At 35.8% G+C, this 12275-nt stretch overlaps 1 protein-coding gene and 1 long non-coding RNA gene across 4 annotated transcripts; both read left to right on the top strand.

Moving 5' to 3' along the window:
• Window positions 1-285: 285 nt before the first annotated feature.
• On the top strand, window positions 286-4062 carry LOC128634220 (pentraxin fusion protein-like). 2 transcript variants are annotated; one of them, XM_053684521.1, is made up of 3 exons: window positions 286-438; window positions 641-705; window positions 3153-4062. In XM_053684521.1, exons 2-3 carry the CDS (start codon window positions 645-647, stop codon window positions 3794-3796), a joined length of 705 nt encoding a protein of 234 aa, XP_053540496.1. In that variant the 5' UTR covers window positions 286-438; window positions 641-644; the 3' UTR covers window positions 3797-4062. The 2 variants fall into 2 exon arrangements, with proteins under 2 accessions (XP_053540496.1, XP_053540493.1); XM_053684518.1 differs by having other exon boundaries at window positions 295-438; window positions 3150-4062.
• Window positions 4063-6699: 2637 nt separating this feature from the next.
• On the top strand, window positions 6700-12139 carry LOC128634243 (uncharacterized). Of its 2 annotated transcripts, XR_008397575.1 has the most exons (4): window positions 6700-7441; window positions 8934-9056; window positions 9140-10882; window positions 11896-12139. It is a non-coding gene; the product is annotated as an uncharacterized LOC128634243 (long non-coding RNA). The 2 variants fall into 2 exon arrangements; XR_008397582.1 differs by lacking the exon at window positions 8934-9056.
• Window positions 12140-12275: the final 136 nt, after the last annotated feature.

Below are 12275 nucleotides of genomic sequence, written 5' to 3'. Positions count from 1 at the left end.
GTACTAGTGTGTGTGTGTGTGTGTGATTGGTGCCAGGTGTGTCTGATCAGAACTCCGGGGATGGTGAGCGCATGCGTGCCTGAGAAGTGAGTATTGCATCTTGGGAATTTGAGTTCTGATCGGACCGAGCTGTGACAGATAGATGTACTATCGTTTAAAAAAATAAAAATAAATAAATAAATATATATATATATATTTATATATTTATATATATATATATATATATATATATATATATATTTTTTTTTTTTAAAACAGGGAGACAGAATGTTAATTCATCGCATGGAAAAAAATCATGCAAACATTTTTTTCTGTGAGACTGGGTTGGATATGCCCAACCTCCTCCCACACGTTTCTTTATAAATCCACTGTGATGTACAAGTGCAAGTCATTCTAAGCAAAAGCTGCATTTTTCTTTCAAAAGAAGTATTCAAAAAAGTAAGTTTTCATAAAATGTGCCGTTTATATTATAATCATCTGCAAAATATGTGTTTTGTAATCAAATTAAAATGTCTGCAGTAATATTTCTGTGGTACCATAATTTCATTAAGATATACAGTATAACTCTTATATATAACTGTTATGATTATTTCTAATAATTTAACTATGTAACTTCCTATTAAATAATAAACAATTGCAGTAAGATGAAGATGAAGGTGACTGTGGTGTTGTTGCTTCTTCTGGTTCTGGCCTCAGCCACTGACTGTAAGTTTCTATCAACATTTTATGTCAAATCAAATTAAGAATCCTTTAGGAAAATGTTTACATTTATGTGACTAAAATGTTTACGTTACTGTGACTATTTGCTGTTGGTGTTTTGTTAATGACCTCAGACTTCATATAATTTAAATCAACTGAGTAAAATGTTTTATTGGTATAGTGCTTTTAACAATATGTGTTATCACAAATCAGCTTTACAGAAATACTGGTGTAGATAATACATGGTACTACTTCAATTAAACTGCATAAAACCACATTTTGTTAATCAAATTCAAATTTTAAAAGTTAAAATGATATTTTATCCACAAGGCACTGCTTTAATTATTATTATTATTATTATTATTATTATTATTGTTGTTGTTATTATTATTAACAACAACATTGTTATTATTATTATTGTTGTTATTATTATTATTATTAAGAACAATAATAATAATAAGAAGCGGAAGGAGAAGAAGGAGAAGGAGGAGAAGAAGAAGAAGAAGTACAGCCACAAGCAGCAATCTGTGGGGTCCAAGCATTCTTCCCAAATAGCTTCACCAATGACCAGTTCTTACCAAATGTGATAGAACAATAAAGATTCCATATATAAACCCATTTATCAAGTTTTATGATGATACAGTACTGTGCAAAAGTCTTAGGCACCCGATTTTGTTTAAGTACAAACTATGTTATAGATTTTTATTCTATGAGTACTACATTTTCAAGTCAGTTCAAAAACATTTCTTTCCTAGCATTAGTTTCCCAGCACAAAATTAAATGTTACAGAAAAATGTTTATATTTTAGTAAATAAAGCAGCGTATTATGTAAGAAACACTTTTCAGATTAAAAAAACAACAACATACTGAAGGCTGCTGGGTTTTGCTGCAAAAATAAGAACATGGTCTGCATGTGTTGATTACAACAGTCCGATCGGTTCAATTAAACATCACTTCCTATTTTGTAGTTTTGTGAGCACTTGCAAAATAAAAGTAAATAGTAACTAATATTTATTAGACCTTTACATTTTCGACACTGATGAATTGGAATAGGTTAAGGTATATTAGGTAGTAGATCTCCAGGAGGAAGCTAAGGCTTAGCTATTGGGAATTAATGTCGAAGTGATCAATACTTAATTAGGAGTTATTATAAAACATCCATAGAGTTTTCTGACTTCAACTTTAAGTGTTTAAAAAAAATAACTTAAGTACAAGGTCAGAATGGCATTTAAATGAGACGCACCTGCTTTAGAGGAATTTTACGCCCTTTCGTAATGCTCCCGTAACTTCTGAATAGCGCTCAATTCTGTAGTTATGTCTGCGGTCTGAATATTGATGTATTCAATGGCAATTTTAGATCCTTACTGTGTTCCCAAATATGATCCCATATGTTCATATTGAACATCCTTTCAACACACTGAGTACTGTTTGTCTTTACTCTTCTACACCTTTATACTGTAATGATTTATAGTCTCACTATCCATCTCCCATAAAAGGATGGGTTCCCTTTTGAATCTGATTCCTCTCAAAGTTCCTTCATCTCTGGGAGTTTTCCCTCATTACCTTCACCACTGTTTTATTCATTAAATCTACAGTATGTCTGAATGACTACGTTTACATGGACAGCAATAATCTAATTATTGACCTTAATCTAAGTAAGGTAATAATGTGATTAAGGTGTTTACATGAGTCGCTTTTAGAATACTCCTGTCATGTTCCCATTTTACATGTTATTGATCATAATTAGATTAACAGCCTGCGTCATTACGTCACCGCGCCACGCCGTCAGACGTCCCTCCAGAATTTCCCGTATCAACATACAGTTCGTCCTCGTTATGGTACCGTATACAGTTTTGGGTGTTTTTATTTAATTTTTTTACGAACGCTTCAAGTGCGGTTAATTATTAGTCGTGCTATACGTGCAAATAGACGACTGCTTGAAGCCGTGGGCTGCGTCTCAAATCGCATACTTACCTACTGTATAGTAGCGGAGATACATGTATTTTTCCCCACTACAGGCCTATAGTAGGCAAGTATGCAGTTTGGGACACAGCCGAACTCACTTGTTCGCCGTAAAGCGTAAAACTGCCGTGTGTGATCGTGTCCTGTCGCAAAATGCTGTGAAAATGCTCACACGACGTTCATAATGTGATTAAGGTGTTTACATGTCTGTAATGCACGTCCATAATACGATTAAAACAGGAGTAATCCACCTGTCTTAATTCGATTAGAGCTTAATTAGATTATGACCTTAATTAGATTAAGGTTGCTGTTTACATGGTAGTTTCTTAATCAAATTATGGTCTTAATTAGATAAAGAGTGGATTATTGTTGTCCATGTAAACGCAGTCATTGTGTTCATTATGGCTAGCACATGAATAAAAACAGTTAATAGAAGTGCACATGAGGTTTTTGGACACAACTGTACTATTCTGTGTTATTTTTCCCAGTAGGTAAGGTGTTTGTCTTCCCTGAAGAGTCAAGCTCTGCCTATGTGCAACTCACACCAATGAAACCTCTGAATTTGCAGGCCTTCACACTCTGTATGCGCGTTGCTACTCAAATCTGGTACAAGCGAGAGATCATCCTGTTCGCTTATCGCACTCAAGGGGCTGACGAGCTCAATGTGTGGAGAGAAAAAAATGGAAGACTTTCTCTATACTTGAGAAGCAGTAAAGATGGTGCATTCTTTACTCTCCCGATGCTGTCAGCTTTACCCACTCATCTGTGTGTCACCTGGGATTCGAGCACTGGAAACACCGCATTTTGGGTGGACGGACGCCGCAGCATGCTGACCATCTACAGGCATGGCCATAATGTACATCCAAATGGAGCTATAATTATCGGACAGGATCCTGATTCATTTTTGGGTAAATTTGACGTACATCAGAGCTTTGTGGGTGAAATTACAGATGTACACATGTTTGATAGTGTTCTGAGGGAATGTCAGATTGAGCAGCTGTATGCGAAACAATACAATGCTCCGAGTGGGAACGTGCTCAACTGGGATTTTCTGAAGTACAAAATCCATGGGAATGTTGTTGAGAGGTACACGTACCAGGAATACTCTAAAAAAGTCTCTGACACCTGCAAATGAATTTCTCTCCTTTGATTTCCATGTCTAATAGACTATCTAATGTGACTATCATTCCTGATGAATCAGTGTCTGTGATTAAGATATAAAATGTATTCTTAGAGAAATCCCCTGTTTCTGAAACAAAAATGCGTATTAGCTCAATCTTAGATTTCACCAGATTACTGATTTATCCTCTCTTCCATTTTCTTCCTACTGTGTAACTTTAAAACTCTGCATCACAAAAACTGTTTTGTTGGAGGCGTTCTTTGAATAAATCTGACAAAATATTTTGGACTGATTTATTTGTCATTATTCAAGAAATTGCATTAAATGTATTCATTTAGCAGACGCTTTTATCCAAAGCGACTTACAAATGAGAAAATAGAAGCAAAGAAAGAAATTATACATTTCATTTAGCAGAAATACTAAATACTGAAATTTTGTTCAGAAAGCTTTGTACTACAGAGACCTCATTTTAATACAAATACAAATCTATTGCTTTGGCCTTTAATATGAGTGCTAGCTGTATGGGGTGGTGGCCCTCGCTATTGCAGCCTCCTGTGATAATGAGTCTGTTGCTGTCCAGCCCAGACCTCAAAGAATTAAGGGAGATCTCTCATCCACGCCTCATTAGTCTCGGCTTCGAGTCAACCGAAAATAAAACATCTGTATTCTTATTAACAAACACCACGTTGTCACCTGAGTGTAAACTGATGGTTGGCCAGTCGAGCTACTCATCTCTACACTGTGGCCCCTAACTACATAGTGTCACAGTCTTCGGGAGGTTCTTGTCTTCTGCATGAACGTCTTAAATCAGTTGTGCTTGGAGAGATGTACATCAGCCTGTGATGACCTCAAAAGAGCTTAGCACCTTTGTAGTTCTCCTTCCAGTTGGGAAACGTTCCCACCCATCTCAAGAATTTATCTCCCATCACAAACACATTTTGAAGCAGACAATTTAATGTAGTTCATTTGCAAATAGTCTTAATTTAGTTTAAGTTTATCATCATGCCCTTTAGACTGTAAATATAAAACTGTTATAACACCAGACCACACACAGGACATCGTCAGATATTTAATTTCTGTCATTACCTGGACGTGATGAGTTTGTGAGTTTAAGTGGAAACCGAGACCCCCACCAGGGAAAGTGGAAGGAAAATGAATGAATGAATAAATGAATGAACGATAGCTAAAGTGGACAGTCCAATGAACATAAAATACAGTATAGTTAGTATAGGAACCTCAAACCCTATTACTTTTTCCTTCATATCCATATGAAGGAAACGTGGTGGATGGACATGTGATTCACAAATATAACATTTTCTTTTCTATAAAAAGGAACAGCGCACACATTGGGTTTTGTTGATCTCTGCACCTCACTGCAATGACTGAGCTGCATTACTGGATGATTTAGTGCAGGACAAACTTAGGAGGCACTGTTTCACTGTTTAGTCTTCATTTGATCTTTTTCAGCTCTTTGTCAGATTTGCCTTTTATGGAGTTTTGTGGGCGTGGTTAAATGTAAATCAGCTGTGCCAGGAAAGTGCTTGGTCATTTATGACTGTTTGGCATTTATCATCATGCACACACAAATACAAACAAACTGAGTGAAACTATTATTATTATTATTATTATTATTATTATTATTATTATTATTATTAACAACAACAACAACAATAAGCCTAATTTGTATAACAAACGTCATACATTTAAAATCTGAAAGTGTTTTACAGTGTGAAATATACAGAAACAAAAAAGGCAGTCAAACATGAAATTGTAAAACAGGCAAACAATAAAAATACAATAAATAATAACACTGAGAATAAAAAGAATAAAATAATGCAAACATGAAAGAGAAAATGTTTAAATAAAAATGTGTAAAATAGAGCAAAACATTAATTAAAATAATTAAATAATTAAAATAATGTAAAATGTTAGTGCATAAACGTGAAGAGCTCTTTTTAAGTTTCACACATGGACTATAGAAAAGGCATGAGGTGACACTCTTAAGTGTCATCTTAAGACACGATTCTGAATATTGTTTATCAGGTGTTTATCAGGTGCTGTGGTGCTAAAATATGTAAAATTTAATAATCAAAAGATTCAGTCAATTCTAAAGGAAACAGGCAGCAGTGTGTGATGCTCAAACCGGTCTAATATAATGATACTAATGAGTTTTTATTGATCACGTATATATTACATCACAGTGAAATTCTTTTCTTCACAAACCCCAGCATGTCAGGAAGTTGGGGTCAGACATGATACATCGCCCCCAGAGCAGAGAGGGTTAAGGGCCTTGCTCAAGGGCCCGACAGTGGCAGCTTGGCAGTGCTGGGGCTTGAACCCCCGACCTTCTGATCAGTCACCCAGAGCCTTAAACACCAAACCACCACTGCCCCATGTGTGCATGTTTTCTAATATGTGTTAATATTCTGAAGAATACACTGAAGAAACGACATCATGTTAAAATCTGAGGGGAAATATCTAAACATAAAGAGTCTGAAGCTTGTGGCAATTTTTATAAAAAGTACAAAATAATTTGTATCAGACCCACAATCAATCAGACACACAAACAGGGTGAAAATGACCTGAGCTTGATTACCACAGATGTCTCCTTGATAAAGAGAGACGCCATATACATGCTGAGATGAAGTGGCTTGAACTTTTAGCACTGAGCGCCCTCTGGTGAGAGCAACAGGTAAGTGTTAATACATGATTAAACACCAAGCATGCGCAGACATGCAGGTAGGAATTTAAAAAGGCCAGACTGCAGTGCTTAGAGTACTGAATTCATTCTCTCTCTCTCTCTCTCTCTCTCTCTCTCTCTCTCTCTCTCTCTCTCTCTCTCTCTCTCACACACACACACACACACACGGTCGTGCCTCTCAGCCCTGTCTTACTTATGTAGATACATTTTGCCTGGACAGCCAATTTATCATCAGTTGAAGATGTTTAGTCCTGTTGAGCGAAGTTGTTATGAGAGGTTGTAAAGAAATATTGTTTATAAACTATATTACCAAATGCATTAAAACTTAAAATATGTTTTTTTTTCAGGATCTTACGTTTGCGATATGACCTTACTGTAATGTGATTTGATTAGAGTCCATCATGCATCATCAAAATGGAGAACTGAGCTGGAAATGTTGATTTAGCTGTGCCTGTCATGATCCCATGATTCCAGGGTAGTATTAATTTTCTCTTGGTCAAATGACTTCATCTGTCACTGTTAATGAACAAAATAGTCACTCAGTCACACAGATCATAGATCTACTCAGTTATCCAGATCTATTTTTACTGAATTTTGTATAAATCTCAGCAACAGGATTGTTCTTTTTGGCTGCTGAATATTTAAATACTTCTGCTCCTGTGATTTGCATAAACACTTTTGCTTTCACTTCATACTCTGGCTTCACAAGTTCTCTAGTGAGTCCTTGCAGATAAACCTGTCCTACAAAGAGCTAGCACCTTGCATATGGATTCACCCTTTAAATTTATGTCATGAATCCCTGCAAACTACCAGTTTGTTTAGATCAGTCCTGCACATCGGCTTGGAGGAGTTTTATCCTGTTCCTCAGTACAGAACAGCTTCAACTCTGGGGTGTTGGTGGGTTTCCTCACATGAACTGCTCGCTTCAGGTTCTTCCACAACATTTCTACTGGATTAAGGTCAGGACTTTGACTTGGCCATTCCAAAACAGTACCTTTATTCTTCTTTAACTGTTCTTTAGTAGAACGACTCGTGTGTTTAGGGTTGTTGTCTTGCTGCATGAATCACTTTCTCTTCAGAGTCAGTTCATGGATAGATGTCCTGACATTTTCCTTTAGAGTTTGCTGGTATCGTTCAAAATTCATTGTTCCATCAATGATGGAAAGTCGTCCTGGTCCAGATGCAGCAAAACTGGTCCAAACCATGACACTACCGCCACCATGTTTCACAGCTGGGAGAAGGTTCTTATGCTGGAATGCAGTGTTTTCCTTCACTTCTCATTTAAACCAAAAAGTTCTATTTTGGTCTCATCCATCAAATTTTTTTCCCAATAGTCTTCTGGCTTGTTCACGTGATCTTTAGCAAACTGCAGAAGGGCACCAATGTTCTTTTTGGAGAGCAGTGACTTTCTCCTTGCAGCCCTGCCATGCACAGCATTGTTGACTAGTACAAGCCTTGCTCTTGGAGTGATCTTTGTTGGTCGCCACTCCTGGGGAGGGGAACAATGGCCTTGAATTTCCTCTGTTCATACACAGTCTATCTGACTGTGGATTGGTGGAGTCCAAACTCTTTAGAGACGGTTTTGTAACCTTTTCCAGCAACTCTTTTCCCGAGGTCCTCAGAAATCTCCTTAGTTCGTGCTTTGTATGTACTTCCACAACATGTATTGTTAATATCAGACTCTGATAGATCCATGTTCTTTAAATAAAACAGGATGCTCACTCACTCACACCTGATCATCATCCCATTGTTCGAAAACACCTGACTCTAATGTCATCTTCAAATGAACTGCTAATCCTAGACGTTCACATACTTTCCACTCACAGAGATGTAATATAGGATCATTTCCCTCGATAAGTAAAAGTACAATTTGTCTCATTTGTTTAATTGGGTTGCCTTTATCTACTTTTAGGACTTGTGTGAAAATCTGATGATGTTCACAAACCTTCAAGCAGCACTGTAAATATATATATATATATATATATAAAATAATTTTGTTTCACTAATTGATTTTTGGTTGCTCTACAGGATGGTTAAAGTTTGGGACTAAACAATGTCCAGACTTTGTCCTGAATTTGTTTTCATGATGCTGTTTGTTTAGAAATGTTCTGTAATACACTCTGGGTTCTTCCAGGAACAGGTGTATTTATAATGAAATCATGTGACACTTTAATTGCACGCAGGTCGACATCATTTAACTAATTAATGATGTCCAATGCAACTCCCCCCTCCCCCCACGCCTCCACATTTTGTGTAGATTATTAATATCATAAAATCCCACTTATGTCCATTTCACTTCCAGGTTGTTACACTATGACCTGTGGTGGACATCTGTGTAGTTCTGAGAGATTTCTATTAGTGTACTGACAATGCAGATACTGATAGTTTCACCAAAAGCATAACAGAGACTATTTAAAAATGTGATTTATTTTTCTTTTTTATTTAACAAAGGCTTTTAACTTCCTGTGTCAACAAACCCAGAACTACAAAACAAGAAGTTCAGCAGACACGTCCGTTTTGAACATCCAGTAACATTTAAATTAATTCTTAAAACTCAGTGTAGTGTTTTATCAGGTGAGTCATTACGTCCATAATGTAAAAAAGTCTTTAATTCTTCTAACTGTGTATTTTTTACTGACTCTGATTTTTCTGAATAGTTACAGAGGAGGACGTTCACTCAGTGTGGATTCTTACTGAAAAATGGACACCGTGCTGGACACCTTGAGAGAAAAACTACACGAGGAAACTGAAAACATTTTAGAAATAGTAAAACAAGAGCTCGAACACCAAGAAGAGGAGATTGAGCGTAAAAGACTGAAACTGGAAAAGAAAAAGGAAAAGATTGAGAGGATGAAACAAGAACTACAAGAGAAAGATGGAGAGATAGAGCAACTGAAAGAGGAACTAGAAAATAAAGATGGAGAGATAGAGAGAATGAAACAGGAACTAGAGGACAAGGTTGGGGAGATATGTGGTATATTTGATTATTAATGTAATGTGATGCTAATTCACATTCTCACCAGTGCAGATTTTTTAGAACTCCTGAAGAAACGGGTGTGTACAGTTCTGATTAGTTAAGATTAGGGTCAAAATGAGGATAATTTGTTTTTAGATTGATTAGTAAAAATGGGCTAAGTCTCATTCTCACAGCAGGATGTGTGTGCGAGAGAGAATCCATACTGCACATGTACTACTTCCATTCTGTCTACAGGAGAATAAATAAATCCCCAGTAATTTGGGAAGGTGTGGTCTGGTGTCCTTTATAGGAACACAATGCAGAGGGAAAGATTGTGTTTTTACAAACTGGTAGAAATAATACTGATAGTCTATCACAATCACAATATACAGCATTTTTATATAAAAAAATAATTAAAGAAAAATGTAGGAAGAAGGAACAGTTATATTTCTATTGGAGAGTGGGCAGCGTTACTGAGTTCTGGGATTTATTGTTCAGTTTATTATCGAGAGAACAGTTTCTGAGGCCGCATCATGTTACTTCAAGGCCAAAGGTTAAGTAAACAAGGAAGAAACAAACAAGGGGCTACTCTAGTAATAATTCAGTTGAGTAAAAGTTAAATGAATGCTTAAAAAAATAATTAAAGTAATAAGAAATAACGCGTCTGGTGAAAAGTTTAAAGTTTGTTACAACAATTAATCCAAAAAATGTTCTCTAACAATGCATCTGTGAACAATTATAGTATAAACTATCTAAATTTGCTGAAGTGAACCCCAGCTCACTTAAAAACGGTCAAGTGGATATAAAAAGTTTACACACCCCTGTTAAAAGTGCAGGTTTATCTGATGTAAAAAAATGTAAGATAAATCATGTCAGATCTTTTTCCACCTTTAAAGTGAAACAGCAACCAACAAAATTCAAGTAAAAAACAAATAGAAACCTTTTAGGAGAAAAAAATACAAACGTGCACATACTGTCTTTTATTATTATTGTTTTTGAATATTGATTAAATTAAATATGACTTCTACTGTCATATGTGAATAAATAATGAATACATATGTGAATAAATGCAGTGAATACATTAATTATATAAAGTTTATATTATAGAAATAAATTATATTAAAGTACTCTTTATAAATATTTACTACAGTAGAGTAGTATGATATAATTATACGTAAAAAGTATCATTAATTAAGTGAAACATACCATAACAGTGAACAATGTGTTTAATTACTGTAATGAGTCCATGATTTCACAGGGTTACACCTCATGGTTTTACATTTGCTTTGTCTTCTGAAACCTCGCCCTCTGCATTTAAACACATTTTGGAGAAAATGAAACTGAGGGGAGGAAACGTACACGAGCAGCTCTCAGCAGTGTGAGGTGTAATACACCTGAAGACTGTGTTTTCATTAAGAAATGGCTGATGACTCATCAGATGTCTGTAAGTAAGTTTCTGTGAACCCTTGTTGTTGCTCATATCTGTATATATTTGATTTGTTGAGTTTCTGAAGTTAACACGGCGCTCATTGATTATAAATAGAAACAACACGACATGACTTTTCTTTTCTTTTCGGATATTGATACCCATTCAATATTGTTTTCTTTCTTTTTTTAACTCTTTAACACTAAAATTATGTACATTGTGTTACACAATGGAGGTTGAGACAAATGTAAATGCAGGTAGAGCAGTTCAATGGAAACGAGACAAACACTGAGCAAACTCACAGGTAAGCCAGGTGATCAGGAAACCGGATAAACTACATTTACATTTACATTTACGTCATTTGGCCGATGTTCTTATCCAGAGCGACTTACATTTCTATATTTTATACATCTGAGCATTTGAGGGTTAAGGGCCTTGCTCAAGGGTCCAACAGTGGTAGCTTGCAGTGCAGGGGCTTGAACTCCTGACCTTCTGATCAGTAATCAAAATTAATTGGGTTGTCTTTATCTACTTTTAGGACTTGTGTGAAAATCTGATGATATTCACAAACCTTCAAGCAGCACTGTAAATATATATATATATATATATATATAAAATAATTTTGTTTCACTAATTGATTTTTGGTTGCTCTACAGGATGGTTAAAGTTTGGGACTAAACAATGTCCAGACTTTGTCCTGAATTTGTTTTCATGATGCTGTTTGTTTAGAAATGTTCTGTAATAAACTCTGGGTTCTTCCAGGAACAGGTGTATTTATAATGAAATCATGTGACACTTTAACTCCCCCCTCCCCCCACGCCTCCACATTTTGTGTAGATTATTAATATCATAAAATCCCACTTATGTCCATTTCACTTCCAGGTTGTTACACTATGACCTGTGGTGGACATCTGTGTAGTTCTGAGAGATTTCTATTAGTGTACTGACAATGCAGATACTGATAGTTTCACCAAAAGCATAACAGAGACTATTTAAAAATGTGATTTATTTTTCTTTTTTATTTAACAAAGGCTTTTAACTTCCTGTGTCAACAAACCCAGAACTACAAAACAAGAAGTTCAGCAGACACGTCCGTTTCGAACATCCAGTAACATTTAAATTAATTCTTAAAACTCAGTGTAGTGTTTTATCAGGTGAGTCATTACGTCCATAATGTAAAATAGTCTTTAATTCTTCTAACTGTGTATTTTTTACTGACTCTGATTTTTCTGTATAGTTACAGGGGAGGACGTTCACTCAGTGTGGATTCTTACTGAAAAATGGACACCGTGCTGGACACCTTGAGAGAAAAACTACACGAGGAAACTGAAAACATTTTAGAAATAGTAAAACAAGAGCTCGAACAACGAGAAGAGGAGATTGAGCGTAAAAGACTGAAACTGGAAAAGAA

This window comes from Ictalurus punctatus, chromosome 1 (genome assembly GCF_001660625.3).
Source record: "Ictalurus punctatus breed USDA103 chromosome 1, Coco_2.0, whole genome shotgun sequence".
Lineage (NCBI taxonomy): Eukaryota > Metazoa > Chordata > Actinopteri > Siluriformes > Ictaluridae > Ictalurus > Ictalurus punctatus.
This window is presented reverse-complemented; position numbering and strand designations above follow the sequence as displayed.